The sequence below is a fragment of the Sorex araneus genome, chromosome 1 (genome assembly GCF_027595985.1).
Source record: "Sorex araneus isolate mSorAra2 chromosome 1, mSorAra2.pri, whole genome shotgun sequence".
In the NCBI taxonomy this organism is placed as follows: Eukaryota; Metazoa; Chordata; class Mammalia; order Eulipotyphla; family Soricidae; genus Sorex; species Sorex araneus.
Genome location: NC_073302.1, coordinates 230,505,267 through 230,524,563, shown reverse-complemented (window position 1 = coordinate 230,524,563; position 19,297 = coordinate 230,505,267). Strand labels below are relative to the sequence as shown.

Sequence of the window (19,297 nt, the reverse complement as noted above, 5' to 3'; positions counted from 1 at the left end):
CTGTTCAGGTATTCCAAATCGTCTTGGTTCAACCTTGGTTCACCATACCATATTTGGGGGAAAAGGAGACCACCACCCACCAAGCTCCTCCAGATCCTTCCCAGGCAGTGAGGTGGGGGATTCTGATAGTGTATAGAAAGAACCACCTCCAGAGTACCATAGGCACCACAGGGAAATAACGCAGAAACCCATCACAAGGAGTGGATGAAGATGGGATCCCTAAAGCTTCAACAAGGAATGCTCATATACATAATATCGTCTCTGATAAAGAATTCAGAGACGAAATAGTGGGGATTTTAATGAGCCCATAGAAACAGTGGAATGGACATCCAGTAAAATACGGAAGAAAATGAAAGCAGAAATAATGAAATTACAAACAGAAATGGCATTAATTAAAAATTTAGTAGATGAAATGAAAAACTCAGTGGGTGCCCTTAACAGTAGAGCAACAACAGTTGAAAGCAGAATCAGTGAGCTTGAGAATAAGATGCAGAAAACCTCCAGGAAACAGCAAAGTTTTGAAAAAGTCTACAAAATAACTAAAGGGCATAACAAGAACTATGGGATGAATTCAAGAGGAACAACATAAGAATCATCGAAGTCCCAGAGGGACAGGGAGGCAATGAGATAGTAACAGTTAAAGACATCACTATTAAAAACTTCTCAGGTGGCTTTTTCTTTTTTAATTTTCAATTTTATTTCCATAATGTTGTTCACAATAATTGATTACATTAAATATTTCACCACCAATCCCACCACCATTACACCTTCCCGCCACCATTATTTTGTATTTTTCCACCACCCACTGGCGGATGCTAAATAATTTATTTTGGATTGCTTGTTATGAATAGTATGAGATGTCGCACCACTGCAAAAGCAGCTGCACACTCCAGGAATTCTAGAAATTTTAAATAACTGGCCCAAAGACATCTCTACAGCATGCCACTCTCTTCCGACATTCATTTGTGAGTCTCTGGATCGTGGCTTTTAATGCGCTTAAATGGCACCTGGAGGCAGTTCGTGGGCATGACTGCCAGGACACCAGAAGAATGAGGAGATGGGAAATGGCAGCCCATTCCTGACTTCTTAAGACCTGGAGTTTTCAGTCACTGGTTCCGCATACCTGGGTTTTTCTATAGGGTTCATTGGAGCAGGCTGGGGACTACGCCTGCTCCCCTCCAAGGCACCCCAGTGAAATCAGCCTGGCACAGGGTCCGGAGACATCTCTGCAGTGTGCTGTTCTCTTCCAAGATTTGTTTGTGAGTCTCTGGATTATGGCAGCTGGCTTTTTGGAAAACAATATGAACATTTCTCAAGAAACTAAAAATTGAGCTCCCATTTGACCCTACAATGCCACTTCTGGGATTATAACCTGGGGGTCCGAAAACACACAGCAGAAACACCATCTGCATTTCTGTGTTCATTGCAGCACTATTCACGATAACAAGAATCTGGAAACAACCAGAGTGCCTGAAAATAGATGAATGGATAAAGAAACTATGGTACATCTACACAATGGAATACTACATAGCTGTCAGGAAAAAATGAGTTCATGAAATTTACCTATAAATGGATGAACTTGTAGAGTATCATGCTTAGTGAAATGAGTCAGAAAGAGAGATACAGATATAGAATGACTGCATTTATTTGTGGGATATTAAAAAAAAAGTATGAAACTAATATCCAAGGCCAGGGAAAAAGGGGCCAGGAGGACTGGTCAGTGGTTGGGAATTATCACAAGGGTGTGGGGGATGAAGTGTAGTTAAGATAGAGAAGGGTCCATTTGACAATACTAGTTGGAAATGATCACTTTAAACAAGAATTGAGTGTTGAAAGTAGGTAAAGAGATATACGTGATAAACTTTCAGCATCTGTATTGCAGACCATAATGCCTAAAGTCAGAGATAAAAGAGGTGCCTGCCATAGAGGCAGGTGAGGGTGGAGAGTGACTTGAAGGGGTAGGAGGGAAACTTGGGGACACTGTTGCTGAGAAATTACACTGGTGGAAGAATGGGTGCTAGAACATTGTATGACTGAAATGTAATCATAAATAGCTTTGTATTGCTTTATCTCACAGTGATTCAATTAAATTTTTTTAAAAATTCCCAGTCAGTGGTTGAACATTGTATGACTGAAACCTAATCACAAACAGCTTTCTAAGGGTCTAACTCACAGTGATTCATAAAAATAAATAAATAAATAAATAAATGAGTCCCAGAGCTCAAGAATGCAGACATCTTTATCCAAGAAGTCCTAAAGGACACCCCAATAAAAAGGACTAAAGGACATATCCTAATCAGAATGACAGACACCATAGTCGAGATACAATACTGAAAGCAGCAAGATCAAGGAAATAAACTGCATACAAAGGAGCATCCCTTAGATTAGCATACCTACCAAATGAAATCAGGCCCAAGGACAATGATGAGATATTGTCATTGTCATCCCATTGCTCATCGATTTACTCAAGCGGGCACCAATAGTGTCTCCATTGTGAGACTTGTTGTTACTGTTTTTGGCATATCGAATATGCCACGGTAGCTTGCCAGGATCTGCCATGCGGGCGAGATACTCTCGGTAGCTTGCCGGGCTCTCCGAGAGGGGCAGAAGAATCAAACCCAGGTCGGCAACGTGCTGTCACTGTGTTATGCTGTGCAATCACTCCAACCCATGATGAGATACAGTTTAAAAAAAATTAACAAAATGGAGGCTTAACCATGAATTTAAAAATTAAATTTTTAAATAAAGTCTTTCCAGCTAGACTCTCATTCGGATATAAAGGAATGATACACAGATTCATGGAAAAACAGCCCAGGACCTTCATAGACTCAAAACCAATATTGAAAGAAAAACTCAAGGGGCTACTGTAAGGCAAGACAAACCCCACAAACACAGAAGTCCTCTAAAGAAAGATGGCACAAAACCCCATGACAATAATCTCTCTCAATGTGAGTGGTCTAAACGTAACAATTAAAAGACACAGGGTGGCACAATGGATTTAAAAATTGAATCTAACATTCTGCTGCCTGCAAGAAAAATATTTGAATAGTCAGAGCAAACCCAGACTCAAAGTGAAAGGCTGGAAAACAATTCTTCAAGCTAAGAACTTAAAAAAGCCAGGGTTATCTTATTGTACCACTTTAAATAATCTGTCTCTCTCTTTGCTCCTTGCCATTTTGATTACAATGTATCTTGGTATTGTTCTGCTTGGGTCTATTTTCTTTGGCCTCTGTGGGCCTCTTGTGTCTAATCACAACTTTGCCAGCAATAATTGGGGAAGTTTTCAGCTATTATCTCTTCCATTAGTCTTCCTCTTTCTCATTTTCTTCTCCAGATAGTCCTATGATTTGAAGGTATTTCATCTTCTGTTAATATTTTACATTTTCTTCCATTTTTTAAATTGCTTTTTTGTTGTCTCTTCTTTTGTGATGATAACTTTGTTTTGTCTCCTAGATCACTGATTTGGTCTTCTGCATTCTGTTGTGACGCTACTGTGTTCTTTCTCTCTTCCAATTCCATTTCAGTGTATTTTTTAATATTTACATCAGCTTTTCTTTGAGTTGACTGAATTCCTCTCCAGAGCTTCCTTCATTTTCTCTAGCAATATGAAGACTCCTGATCCTTGAACGTTGTCAAGGTTTTTGATGGGCTAGAGACATCCCTGAACTGTCCCTTTGATCCTTAGAAGGTAATTTCCTTGAACTTCTCATTGTTCCAACATGTTTCAATGAGTGTTAGCAATGGAGCTAGATAAGAGAGTTAGGATTCTGGGACTGGAGTGATAGTACAGCAGGTAGGGCACTTACCTTGCACACAGCTGACCCAGTTTTAATCCCCAGCACCCTGTATGGTCCCCCAAGCCAGTGAGGAGTGATCCCTAAGTTCAGAGCCAGGAATAAGTCCTGAACACCACAGGGTGTAGCTAAAAAAAATAATAACATAGGGTTAGAGATCTAAATACTCAACTGACAGCTCTTCATCCCAAGCTGGGTTGGATAGACTGGGGACAGGGCTACCTGATCAGTAGGATTACTGGATGCGGGTAGGTATAGGGTCTGGAGGGGTGGTCCTCTGGGCTGATACAGATCTATATTCAAAATCCAGCCATTCAGTACTCACCCAGGATTCAAGGGCACTCTTCCCAGCTAATTTTTTTAATTGAATTACTATGAGAATCAATGCTACAAAATTGTTTATGATTGAGTTTCAGTTATACAGTATTTGAGCAACCATCCCTTCACCAGTGTCCCCGGTTTTCCTTTCACACTCTCCTCCCAGTTTGCTTCTATGGCAAACACTTTTTACCCCTGTGGTTTACAATAAATACTATTACCTAAAGGATATTGTGTATTATTACTTTACCTCCTTTCAGCACCCAGTTCTTGTCCAGAGTGATCATTTACCACTATCATCACCATAGTGTTCCCTTCTCTGTCCTCTCCCCATTGTGACAAGCTTTCACTAAGTTTGGGGTATTATTCACCTGTTTCTTTATATCTAACAAATGAGTGAAATCACTACGTCCTTCTGTCCCTCTTTCACAGACTCATTTAACTCAGTATGATATCTTCCATGCTGTTATTTTTAATTTTTTTAAAGTTGTTCACAGTAACTTATTACATTCAATACTACAACACTAAGCTCAACACCATTACACCTTCCCACCACCGATATTTTGAACTTTTGCAACACCACCCAAGCCTGCCCCAATAACAGGCCTTAAATAATTTATTTTGCATTGATTGTTATGAATAATTCACTAAAAATGATCCCAAAAAGGTGCCTTAGAAGAAAATGTGTGAAGATTTTTATATCTCAGCCTGGAGCCATTATGCCCTTGTAATAAGAGATTTTACTACCATGCTGTTACAGGGATCCTTGTGTGCAAATATATCACTGTATTACTGTCATCCCATTGTTCATTGATTTACTCGAGCAGGTGCCAGTAATAGCTCCATTCGTCCCAGCCCTGAGATTTTAGCATTCTCTCCTTACTTGTCTTTCCCAATGATTGGGGGCTCCTTTCAGGTTCAGAGGAATAAGACCTGTTATTGTTACTGTTTTTGGCATATTGAATATGTCACGGGGAGCTTTCCAGGCTCTGCTGTGTGGGCAGGATACTCTTGGTAGCTTGCTGGGCTCTCTGAGAGGCATATATATTTATTTCCCTCTATGATGATGTGTGGCGGCCTCATGGTCCAGGAATATGTTCACTCATGTGTGAGGCTCGGCCTGAGAGTGTGTGGAAAGCGGCCTGGAGCGGGGCAGTGGTTGGGTAGTGGGGGTCGGCTGCCAGGGCTGGGTCCCTTGTGGTGGGGAGGGCTCTCACCCACCCCACCCGCGGGGCGCCCTGAGCGAAAACAGCCTGGTTCAGAGTCCGGTGGCATGGTTATGGGGGCCTCATTTCATGCTCCCTTCCAGGAGAAGCAGCCATGAGTTCTGGAGGGTGGCCAATGAGATTATCCAGCGCTAGTAGGAGGTGGCTTATGGGTGACCCTGGGTCACCTGAGACTGGGGGAAGCAGGCAGAGGATCTCTGCTCCCGGGTCCCATTGAGCCCAGAGTCCAAGATCATAAAGTTCCACATTACCTGGGTTTTGTGTGGGACTTCACTCATGCGTGAGGCTTGGAAGTTAATACAAGAATAAAATCGTGGGAGGGCCCAGAGTAATAGTGACATCTCTGACACTCTGACACCTCATATATAGTTCCCTAAATCCTGCCAGAAGTGATCCCTGAGCACAGAGCCAGGAGTGATTTTTTTTTAATCAAGATCAGTTGCCTTGTACTTTACACCTTATCCAATGGTGGTGTGCTTCTCCTGATATATCAGTGATGAGTATGAGATGTTGCTCCAGGATTTCTAAAATTTTGAATGGGGTGATATAGATGGAGTTAAATTTTTAACTGTATAGTGACTTTGGGGTCCAGAGGCATCTCTGCAACTTGTTGCTCTCTTCCAAGATTTATTTGTGAGTCTCTGGATCATGGCCATTAATGAGCTTATATGACCTCAGAGGTGTGTACTCCGAGGCTCCTGGAAGCTAAGAGATAAAGGGAAGTAGCCCATTCCCAACTCTGTGAAAGCCTGAAGGTTATGTTCACAAAACCGACATACATGAATTTTTTCAACAGATTCACTCACAGATGAGACTCATCTGAACCTGTGGATATCTGCCGTGGTCATGGCAGCAATTGAGTTTTGGAGGTTTTCAGCTGCCAGGGCTCTGCTGGGGCGGGTGTGTCCCTATACCCACCCCCACTCTGAGCTGATTTGGATATCACTAAGCGCTTTTTTTTTCAATTTTTTATTAATGAATCACCATGAGATACAGTTACAGGCTAACAAACTTTCATGCTTTCATTTCAGTCATACAATCATTGGGTACCCAACTAAGCTACTTTTTAAGTAAAAACTTATTTTCAGGTTTTCTTTTTGTGTTCATTTTAGTTGTAGTTAAGAATTCCTATTTAACAATACTACATTTTTTCATTAATTTCAAAGGTAGGAAGCAGTGAATCGTAGATAAAACTCATTCGCCTCCAGGGACTAGAGAGGTAGCTCATCAAGCTGAGTGCCTGCTTTGCTGTAGGATGTCTGGTTTGATCTAAGGCATTCCTTTGTCTTCCAAACACAGAACTGGGAATAGTGTCCAGGTACCAATAGCTGTAACTCAAAAATCAAAAACAAAACTCTTCTATGTAGGTGTATGCAAATGCAAACATAAATTTTGCAAACTTTTCATTTTTTTAATGCTGTTATTTTTCAGATATACCCCAAAAAATAATTCCAAAAAGGATATTGAAGTATGGGATCCTTCTCCAGAAGAAATTATTTCTAATGAAGTAAACAACTTAAATCCTGTGTCTGCAAAATCTCTCCCTACTGAGAACCTCCAATCTCTTTATAATAAGGAACTGCCTGTGCATATTTGCAATGTAATATCTCCAGAGAAGATTTATGTTCAGTGGTTATTAACAGAAAATTTACTTCATAGGTATAATAGAAAAAAATGACTTACAGATTTTTTCTATATTAGTAATAACTGGAAGGCATAAATAGTATGCTATTTACTAGTTATTTTACCTAACTAGCATGTATTCATTCCACAAATATTTATTGAGCACTTTAAACTTGACAGCCATGATTTTAGTTATTGCGCATATAATGGTATGACTTTGCTATCATGGACTAAAATTAGAATGGGAGACAATGAAAAAAATTATTACACAGATGGTAATAAAGATACAGAGAAAACAGAAAAGCAGTTGGGGACAGAGATTTTTTTTGAAATAGTCATATTGTAAATAGATCTTGAAGATGGAAATAGCGAGTAAGTCCTGAAGTATTTGGGGAAAGAGCTGCTTCAAAAACTCTACAATAAAAATATGCTTGGATATTTAAAGAGAAAAAGGTATTCAGTTTAGAGTAAAATAAGGGGAAACAGTAGAACATAGAATTGTATGTAAAGGTTTAGGAAATTACAACCTTTTTTCCCTTATATAGTTTAGAAGAAAAGATGGTAGCTGCTTATGAAAACTCAAAATGGGAACCCATCAAGTGGGAAAATGATATGCATTGTGCTGTTAAAGTTCCAGATAAAAATCAGTGGCGAAGAGGTCAGATCATCAGAATGATTACAGACACATTGGTAGAGGTAAATGCAGAGTGTAAAATGCAGTAATTAAAATGAGTATATTTTATATTATTTCCTGGAGTTATTTAATACATTTCTTTCCATTTACAAAATTATTTTCCACAGACTTAAAAGTTATTGTTTTCATAGGTCTTGCTCTATGATGTGGGTGTTGAGCTAATAGTGAATACTAACGACTTAAGACAACTTCAAGAAAACCTAAAAGCAATGGGAAGATTATCCTTGGAATGCTCTCTTGTTGATATAAGGTAGTTTTTTTTAACTAACTTTTAATTATTGAGTGTTATTTTGTCTTAACCATTTTTGATGGGTTATTATCAGTTTTAATTCCACTAGCATTCTGAAATTTTATAAAATGTAGTTGATTTTAAGAGATGAAAAAAGGTAAAAGATAAAAATATGAAGCATATAAATTTTAGTGAATTGTTTTAAGGAAATAAAGATTGGTGATGTAAGGAGGTATGTAAGTGGAATTCAAACTGATATTTTAAAATTGAAGAATGGGACCAGGACAGCAAGTATGGTGCTTTCCTTGCACACAGGCTACCTTGATTCTATCCTTAGCATCTCACGCGGTTGTTGAGCACTGCCGGGATTCGTGAGCATAGAGTAGGAGTAAGTCCTGAGCACCTCCAGGTATGCCCCCTCTAACCCCCCCAAACACACACACACACACACACACACACACACACGCACGCATGCACGCGTACACATGCACACAAAACCCCTCCCAAAAAGAAACCTGACAAACATAGAAATAAAAGATATTTCAAGAACTTATAATTTTTTGAAAAATTACAAATGTATAAATCACCAAAAAGAAAAAACTGGGGAAATAGTATAAAATACCTTGTGAGCCTCCTGTAATCCTATCATAAAGACATTAACTTGCAAAGCAGAAATAAATATCACACAAGTCACTCTAAGCAAAAATAGGTAGCAAAGTTTCTCCCTTCGTCAAACAAGTAGTTGTGATATATCATGGATACAGGATTTCAAAAGAAAATAAAAGGTTTCTAAAATAGACCAAAAAATAACATATTTAATAGGACTGACTCTCAAGAAGAAAACCAAAAAGAACTAAAGAAAAATACTAAACATTGCAATTGAAGAACCTGTTCCTAAAATGACTATTTAAAGTAAGTCAAAAGGTCTCATTGTGAATGGGGAAAAAAATTTGCAGTCACCACATTAGATAAAGATTTGATATTGAGGATATATAAAATACTCCCAAAGATAACTAAAAAGAAATTCAAAAACTCTACTGACAAATGGGGAGAGGAAATGAATAGACACTTCTCAGAGGAAGGCAATCAAATGGCCTATAGGAACATGCGAAAATGCTCAGTATCACTTATCAGAGAAATCCAAATCAAGGCAACAATGAGATACTATCTCATACCACCTGAGGATGGCGCACATCAAAAATAGAAGGAATAAGCATTGTTGGCGGGATATGGTGTAAAGAAACTTATTTATTCATTTCTGATGGGAATGTTGTCTAGTACAACCCCTGTGAAAAATAGTATGGAGAGTTCTCAGTAAACTTACAATTGAACTGCCATATGACCCAGCAATTCCACTTCTTGGCATCTATCCCCAGCACCTAAAAATACTCTCTCAAAGGACATATGCACACCATTGCTGTACTCAATACAATAGCTAAGACAAGGAATCAACCTAGGTGTCCAATGATAGGTAAATGGTTTATGAAGACGTGGTATATATACACAGTAGAAAACTATGCAGCTGCAAGGAATGATGAAATCATGCAGTTTGCTGCAAAATGGTTGGAACTGGAAGATACCATGTTGAATGAAGTAATCCAGAGGAAGAAAGAAAAACACAGGATGATCTTATCTGTGGAATCTGGACTACTGGATGAGGAAAGTATTGTAGTAAAAGGAGATGCTTACGTCATCCTTGACCCCAGTGTTTAGATAGGAGGCAGACAGAAGGAAAGAAATCAATAGGGAAGAAGAGAACTAGAAGTAATGGGCTAACGGGCATCAGGGCTCCAGTTATAACCAGTGATATGAGTGAAACACGTTCGGACGAGCCTCACGCATGAAGGTGCTGGCAGAGGAACCCAGGTATGTGTAATCCCATCAAAGGCCAACATCCAGAGACTTAAAAGCAAGCTCCAGAAGCGAATAGCTTATAACCTACTTTTCCCTCTGGGAGAAAATAGCAAGCTACTAAGAGCTTCCTGTCCACATGGGACAGCTTCGCAAGCTTCCCATGGTGTATCCATGTGCGAAAGCCAGTAACCAGCTGAATATCATTCCCCTGACCCTGAAAGAGCCTCCAATGTGGCATCGTTGGGAAGGCTGAGAAGAGAGAGGCTTCTAAAATCTCAGGGATAGGACGAATGTAGAGGTCACTGAGACCGCTCAGGCAACTCGACAACGGGATTTCGTGATTCGTGATTATCCCAAAACACAGATTTTTGCAGAACTACAAAAATGAGATTTAAGTGGCAACCACTGAACTTTGTAATGTGTCTATCAGGTTGACAGGTGGAGGTGGAGTGGGATTGGGAAGTTGACACTAGAGAGGGATAGGTGCTAAATTATTGTATGCTTGAACTAAAACTTTCAGTTAGTTTGTAAATCATGGCTCCGTTTTTTTTTTTTTTGGCTTTTTGGGTCACACGCAGGGATGCACAGGGATGACTCCTGGCTCTGCACTCAGGAATTACCCCTGGAGGTGCTCATGAGACCATATGGCATACTGGCAATCGAACCCAGGTCAGCGGCATGCAAGACAAACGCCCTACCTGCTGTGCTATTGTTCCAGCCCCCCAAATCATGGCTCTTTAAAAAAGCATTAGGGATTTCTTTGTAAAGGTCTTTTACTTCCTTGGTTAAGCTGATTCCGAGGTACTTGATTTTCTGGGGCACGATTGTGAATGGGATTGCTTTTTTCATGTCCCTTTCCTCTGCCTCATTGTTTGCATATATGAAGGCCATGGATTTTTGGGTATTGATTTTGTAGCCTGCAACTTTACTGTATAAGTCTATTGTTTCTAAGAGTTTCTTAGTAGAGGTTTTAGGCTTCTCTAGATATAGTATCATGTCGTCTGCATTAGACCACAAACCATAAGGTACATTGAAGACAAGGTCGGCAAAACCCTCCACGATATCGAAGATAAAGGTATCTTCAAACGTGACACGGAACTAAGCAATCTAGTAAAAACAGAGATCAACAAATGGGACTACATTAAACTAAAAAGCTTCTGCACCGCAAGATATACAGTGACCAGAATACAAAGACTATCCACAGAATGGGAAAGGATATTTACACAATACCCATCAGATAAGGGGTTGATATCAATGGTATATAAAGCACTGGTTGAACTCTACAAAAAGAAAACATCCAACCCCATCAAAAAATGGGGTGAAGAACTGAACAGAAACTTTACCAAGGAAGAAATACGAATGGCCAAAAGGCACATGAAAAAGTGCTCTGCATCACTAATCATCAGAGAGATGCAGATCAAAACAACCATGAGATACCACCTCACACCACAGAGACTGGCACACATCCAAAAGAACAAAAGCAACCGCTGTTGGAGAGGATGTGGGGAGAAAGGGACCCTTCTACACTGCTGGTGGGAATGCCGGCTAGTTCAGCCCTTTTGGAAAACAGTATGGACGATTCTCAGAAAACTAGAGGTTGAGCTCCCATTTGACCCAGCAATACCACTGCTGGGAATATATCCCAGAGAGGCAAAAAAGTACAATTGAGACAACATCTGCACATGTATGTTCATCGCAGCACTGTTTACAATAGCCAGAATCTGGAAAAAACCCGAATGCCCCAAAACGGATGACTGGTTGAGGAAACTTTGGTACATCTATACAATGGAATACTATGCAGCTGTTAGAAAAAAGGAAGTCAAGAATTTTGTAGTTAAGTGGATGGGCATGAAAAGTTTCATGCTGAGTGAAATGAGTCAGAAAGAGAGAGACAGACATAGAAAGACTGCACTCATCTATGGTATATAGAATATCAGAGTGGGAGACTAATACCCAAGAACTGTAGAAATAAGTACCAGGAGGTTGACCCCATGGCTTCGCGGCTGGCCTCACGTTCCGGGGAAAGGGCAACTCAGAGAAGCGATCACCAACTACATTGTAGTCGAAGGCCATGTGGGGGAAGGGAGTTGCGGGCTGAATGAGGGCTAGAGACTGAGCACAGAGGCCACTCAACACCTTTATTGCAAACCACAACAGCTAATTAGAGAGAGAGAACAGAAGGGAATGCCCTGCCACAGTGGCAGGGTGGGGTGGGGGGGAGATGGGATTGGGGAGGGTGGGAGGGACGCCGGGTTTACGGGTGGTGGAGAATGGGCACTGGTGAAGGGATGGGTTCCCGAACTTTGTATGAGGGAAGTATAAGCACAAAAGTGTATAAATCTGTAACTGTACCCTCACGGTGATTCTCTAATTAAAAATAAATAAATTATAAAAAAAAAGCATTAGGGAAAAAAAGAAAGGGTTTGTTACATATTTAGTATTCCAAAACATTGTCTAGTAAAATTACTAATTTTTTAAAAATCTCATTGTCATCATGATTTTATGGTAGAAGTAATAGAGTAACCTTATTTAAAAAAATAATCAGGGAAAATAGTTATGACTCTTAAGTGCAGCTAAACTGATCTTTGAGTGTAAAGCCTATAATAAATTGATATGACTACCCAGAGAATATTGCTTTTGTGAACCATTTTTTGAAAAATCTGTAAGAAAATATGCTTTAGATAACCAAGGGATGAGAGATTTTGACACAAGGAGTGGTGTTACGCATTACATTTATTTCACCCTAGCAAATACAGATCTTAAAAATAGCTAGTCATCTTTCTACATCTTTTCTACACTTGTTTCCACAAATCATGCCTAATAGTATTCATAGGGTTGTTGTATTTAAATATTATCGTGTAAATAACTTAGTGATGCCTACAACACAGTGATATTTCAACGGGTATTAACTATTTGTGTAAATTTTATGCATTAGAATTTTTTCACTTAGTGAATGCTATCCTTTTGCAATATTAATAGTTTAACATAAGAGAAATGCTTATACTTGTGACATGTAAATGGTTTGTAATATAGATATGAGAATAGAAATATTTGGAACAATGGGAAGAAATAATGAGTTATCCAGGTTCTAGCTCCAGCACCCCATATGGAGTGATCCCTGACTCTAGAGCCAGGAGTGAGCCCTGAGCACAGCCCCTTGTGGCCCAAAAGGACAGTAAAATGTATCTATAGTACAGTAAGAATTTCCACACGGCAGAGCCTGGCAAGCTCCCTGTGGTGCATTTGATATGCCAAAAACAGTAACAATAACAGGTCTCACTCCCCTGATCCTGAAAGAGCCCCCAGTCATTGGGAAAGAAGAGTAAGGAGAGGCTGCTAAAATCTCAGGGCTGGGACGAATGGAGACGTTACTGGTGCCCACTCAAGTAAATCGATGTACAACGGGATGAAAGTGATACAGTGAAAGTGATTCTTGTATAAGTAGTCACTTATACAAGACCTTAAGGCTCCGGGAGCTGCATATTCAGATAACTGACCCAGGGAACTGCAAGACCCCCCTCCCCCCGCTCTCGGCCAAGGTGCCCCCCGAGCACTCAGGCCTGAGGGAATCCTCGGCAAGCTTTAGGACTACATAAGAAGTGAGACTTTAATCCTGCTCAGGCACAGACGTGGCCAGCTCCCCCACAGGCATAGTGGCAGCAGGGATTGTGTCTCCACTACGGTGTGCCCAGAAAACCAACCCAGGGAACTGCAAGACCCTCCCCGCTCTCGGCCATGGTGCCTCAGGAGCTCCCTGGACAGAGGGGATCCCCAGCCAGCTTTAGAACTGCATGAGAAATGGGACTTTAATCCTGCTCAGGCATCAGTCACCAAGCGGCCAACTCCCCCACAGTACAGCAGCGGCTGGGGCATGGCCTCTGGGGTGGCAGCCACTCACACAGCTCCAGTTATTTTTCCCCTTCCCAGCACTTTGGACTCACATCTTAATTCCATTACCTAATTCTGTAGAGAACAGCCTGGCTATCCCAAACACATCAGGCCAGTAGTCCACTAGCCTATTCCAATCTCACCAAAATAACAGTGAACACAAGAAACTGAACAAGCCTAATATATAAGAATATAACCTCTCTGAAGCTGCACTAGAGGACTCACTAAGTCACAGAGGAACATCAAAGAGGAAGTTAGTATTCTAGAATGAGGAAAAGGTGACCACCATCAACCGAGTTCATCTAGAAATCTTTCTCACAGCAAGAGGGGGACACTGATAGTGAACTGGAGGCTCCCACCTCCATACAACCTGAGCAACATGAAGAATCAGCGCAAATCCCCATCACAAGGAGTGGATGAGGAAAAGAGCCCAGAAGCCTCAACACGAAATACCTACAAATACAATCTTTTCAATGAAGAATTCAGAGATGAAATGTTGAGGATGTTCAATGAACTCAGAGGAAAAGTGGAAGAGGCATCAAGTAAATTAAAGGATGACATGAAAGAAACAGTGGAACAGTCAATAAAATACAGGAAAAATATGAGAGCAGAAATAAGAAAGCTACAAACAGAAGTGTCACTAATAAAGGATTCAATAGGTGAAATTAAAAACTCAGTGAATGCCCTCAACAGTAGAATGACAGCAGCCGAAGACAGAATCAGTGTGAGCTTGAAAATGAGCTGCACTGCAGAAAGCATACAGGGAACAACATACAACAGGAAAAGTCCTCAAAATAGCACTAGGGAGAATCAGAGACCTAGGGAGTGAACTCAGAAGGAACAACATAAGAATCATCAAAGTACCAGAAGGACAGGGAGGCAACACACGTGAAATAGCAACAGTTAAAGATACCATTTGTGAGAAGTTCCCAGAGCTGGAGAATGCAGGAATCCAGATCTAAGGAGCCCAAAGGGTACCAGCTAAAAGACAATAATAAAAAGACTCCAAGGCATATCGTAACATAATGAAGGATACCACGGATAGAGACAATTCTGCAAGCAACAAGGTCAAAGAAGGAAATCACCAACCCCGTCAGAAAATGGGGCAATAAAATGAACAGAAATTTTCTCAAAGAAGAAATCTGAATCGCCAAAAGACACATGAAAAAATGCTCCTCATCACTAATCAGCAGGGAGATCCAGATCAAAACAGCAAGATCTCACACCACAGAGACTGGACCACATCAGAAAGAACAAAAGCAACCAGTGCTGGCGCGGATGTGGGGAGAAAGGGACTCTCCTTCACTGCTGGTGAGAATGCCGACTGGTTCAACCTTTTTGGAAATGAGTATGGACGTTTCTCAAAAAATTAGAAATTGAAATCCCATTTGACCCAGCAATACCCACTTCTCCAGGAATATATCCCGGAGATGCAAAAAAAGTATAGTTTAAATGACATCTGCACTTATAAATTTATTGCAGCACTGTTTACAACAGCTAGAATCTAGAAAAACCCGAGTGCCCAAGAACAGATGACTGGTAAGGAAACTTTGGTACATCTGCACAATGGAATACTATGCAGCTGTTAGAAAAGATGAAGTCATGAAATTTGCATATAGGTGGATCAACATAGAAAGTATCATGTTACGTGAAATGAGTCAGAAAACAGACATAGAAGCAGCGTGGCGTCCGCCATATCGTGGGACTTTTAAGCGGGTATGAACTTGGTGGCTCGGGAAGGAGGAAAAAAAAAATGTGTTTTGAACTTGACACAGTGGGACGCTTGGGCAGTCTCGGGCAGGGGCGCTCTGCCGAGATTCGACCCTGGTGGCCATGCTTTTGCATGGCCACTTTGCTGCTGAACGACCAAGATCCAGAGCCAGCTACACTACTTCTGGTCCCAGCAAGTGCTTGCAGCCATGTCTCTAGACTGTGAACTAAGCCTCAGCCCCATACTGCCCCAGGAAGGGAAATGATGCAATTTCCAACATAAATCTCCCTGAATTTAATTACTAAAATACAGAAATCCTAAATGCAGTAGCGGCCACGCGACTTCATATCTCTTCATTCTCATCAATGGAAAACTAATTATCAGATGCTTCCTTGTCAGTAGGGCCGTATTTTGGGGGGGTAAACTCCACCAGCAATAGTGAGTTGTGTGTTGAAACTCCAACAACAATAGTGAGTTTTGTGTTGAAATATGGAATGTAATCAAGGTAAAGAGAAAATGAAGTGAAATTTTTCAGTTATGCAGGCGGGAGTGGGGTGGGTGGGGGGGTGGGAGGTATACTGGGGTTTTTTGGTGGTGGAATATGGGCACTGGTGAAAGGATGGGTGTTTGAGCATTGTATAACTGAGACATAAGCCTGAGAACTTTGTAACTTCCCACATGGTGATTCAATAAAATAAATTTTTTTAAAAAGAAAACAGACATAGAAAGATTGCACTCATAAGTGCAAACAGAATGGGAGACTAACACCCAAGAACAGTAGAGATAAGTACCAGGAGAATTATTATGCAGCTTAGAAGTCAGTCTCGCATGCTAGGGGAAATGGCAGCTCAGATAGAGAAGGGACCACTAAGTAAAAGGTGCTAGCTGGGCCTGTTCGGGATGGGAGATGCGGACTGAAAGTAGACTATAGACTGAACATGATGGCCACTTACTACCTCTACTGTAAACCACAGCACCCAAAAGGAGAGAGAGAGAGCAAAAGGGAATGTCCTGCCACAGAGGCGGGGTGGGGGTGGTGGGAGGGATGTTGGGAGCATTGGTGTTAGAAAATAGGCACTGTTGGAGGGATGGGCACTCAACCATTGTATGAGTGAAATGCAAGCACGAAAGTTTGTAAGTCTGTAACTGTACCTCACAGTGATTCACTAATAAAAAAAAATTTAAAAAAAAAAAGGGAAATCACGCACAAAGGAGCAGCCTTTAGGTTTACCAGACTTATCAGTGAAAACCATCCAAGCCTGAAGACAGTGGTGGGATATAGTCAAAAAAACTAAATGAAATGAACACCTCACCAAGAGTTTTTTTATCCAGCTAAACTCACTCAAACTCGAAGGAAAGATACACCATTTCATGGATAAACAACAGCTCAGGAACGTCAGACTCAAAACCAACCTTAAAAGAAGGACAAAGGGGCTACTGTAAGACAAGACAAACCCCTACAAGCACAACAAACCTCTACAGAGATGGCACATAACCCCATGACAATAATCTCTCAATACCAATGGTCCAAATGCACCAATTAAGAGACTTAGAGTGGCAAATTGGATTAAAAAACAACCCAACATTCTGCTGCCTACAAGAAAAACATCTGAACAGTCAAGCAAACAACTCCCTCAAAAAAGTTGGGGTGACCATACTAGTATCAGACAACATAGATTTCAGGCTGAAAAGATTAGAAAGAACAGCAAAGAGCATTTTTTTTATAATCAAGGGATATGTATAGCAGAAAGAAATTACACTCCTAAACATACATGCACCCAGTGAGGGACGAGCAAAATACTTAAAACAACTGCTAATAGACTTCAAGGAGAACATCGAGAGTAACACGGGAGTAGTCAGATACTTCAACACAGCCCTATGATCTCTTGATAGATCAACAGGAATAAAATTCACCAAGAAAGAAGGAAGAAATGGAAGAGAGAGGGCTAATATATGTACAGGGTGCTTTTCATCCACCAAGAACAGAATGCACATTCTTTTCCAGCGCACATGCAATATTTTCTGGGCCACAAAACATACCTAAATTTAATCAGGAAGATAGAAATTGTATCAACTATCTTTTCAGGCCACGACACACTGAAGATAGAAGTTAATCACACACAGCAACGGAGAATCAAATCAAATACCTGGAATTAAACAATGTTGAACAACACATGCGTCAGGGAGGAAATCAAGGAAGAAATCAAAAGATACCTGGAAACAAATGAGAATGAAGACAAGAGCTACCAGAACTTGTGGGACACAGTTAAGCAGTTTTAAGGGGAAAATTTACAGCTCTGCAAGCAATGGAATAGGCTTGTATATCCTTACACACACCCTCAAATATATGATCGTCTAATCTTTGATAAGGGAGCAAGAAATATAAAGTGGATCAAGGAAAGTCTTTTTAACAAATGGTGCTGACAAAACTCGACAGTGAAATGCAAAAAATGGCTCAGACTTCTACCTAACACCATGCACAAGGGATAGAGCGATAGCACAGCGGGTAGGGCATTTGCCTTGCACACGGCCGACCCGAGTTCGATTCCCAGCATCCCATATGGTCCCCTGAGCACCGCCAGGGGTAATTCCTGAGTGCAGAGCCAGGAGTAACCCCTGTGCATCGCCAGGTATGACCCCAAAAGAAAAAAAAAACGTACAAAAATCATATCGAAATGAATTAAAAACCTTGGGGCCAGAGTGATGGTCCCCTGAGCATTGCCAGGCATAATTCCTCAGTTCAGAGCCAGGAGTAACCCTGAGCATCGCTGGGTGTGTCCCTAAAAGAAAAAAAAAAGGATTAAAACCCTCAATATCAGACCAGAATCCACAAGGTACATTGAAGAAAAGGTCAGCAAAACTCTCCACGACATTGAAGCTAAAGGTATGTTTATAGATGAAACTCCACTGTACAAGCAAGTGGAGACAGAGATAAACAAATGGGACTATCTTAAACTAAGAGTTTCTGCACCTCAAAAGAAACAGTGACCAGAATACAAAGACAGTCTACAGAATGGAAATGAATATTACCCAATACTCTTCTGATAAGGGGTTAATATCAAGGATACATAAGGCACTGGTTGAACTCTACAAGAAGAAAGCATCCAATCCCATCAGAAAATGGGGCAATGAAATGAACAGAAACTTTCTCAAAAATCCAAATGGCCAAAAGGCACATGAAAAAATGCTCTTTATCTCTATTTATGTAAGCTCTTCTACTGGACTTGTTCCAGAGACCCATAAATCTTGAAAGAGATCAAAAGCCCAGTTAATCTTAAAACTGCACATGGCTGGATAGACTGGAATAAATTGTTGGGGGGGGGATGGGTTTGTCTGGTGCTTACCCAAGCAGAGCCCCAGCAGCTGCTTGCTTCCATAATCTAAAATCACCACCATACCCTTGGTCTGACTCTCCCATCTCAAGATGGACTTCACTGAGACAATATGCTGAAAATTTTGGTATGAGAATTTTGTGACTGAAATCTCCAGACTTTCTCGGGCTTGGGATGAGCTACCTCCCCCCACCTCTCTGTACTTCTGGAAGCCTCAGCAGTCACATCCACACCCCAAAGCGGCCACCCAATTAAAAAGCTACTACACCCTTACCGTCCCAATAAAAATACTGAATGCCCTGAACAAATACCATAATCTCTTAGTACCTGTATTGCAAACCATAATGCACAAAAGGAAAAGGAGAGAGAGCAAGAAAGGAAGTGTCTCCCATAGAAGACACTCATTCTATGAGTGAGGCTTGGGGCGGGGTGGGTGCGGGGTGAGTGTGTAGGGTTGGTGGTAGGGAAACAAGGATCATTGGTTGTGGGAAATGTACACCTTTGGAGGGATGGGTGCTGGATCACTGTATGACTGAAACCCAATTATGAACAGCTTTGTAATGGTCTATTATGATAATTAAAAATTTTAAAAAGTAATGTGGAGTTTATGCCCAATTCATTCAGCTTA

General features: G+C 40.9%; 1 protein-coding gene across 1 annotated transcript in view; it reads left to right on the top strand.

Moving 5' to 3' along the window:
- The window catches only part of RNF17 (ring finger protein 17), a 193,198-nt gene that overhangs the window by 117,931 nt on the left and 55,970 nt on the right, over positions 1-19,297 (top strand). The window contains exons 20-22 of the mRNA XM_004604511.2: positions 6,770-6,997; positions 7,507-7,657; positions 7,787-7,905. Coding sequence (XP_004604568.2) covers positions 6,770-6,997; positions 7,507-7,657; positions 7,787-7,905 — 498 coding nt within the window. The remainder of the gene's footprint in view (positions 1-6,769; positions 6,998-7,506; positions 7,658-7,786; positions 7,906-19,297) is intronic.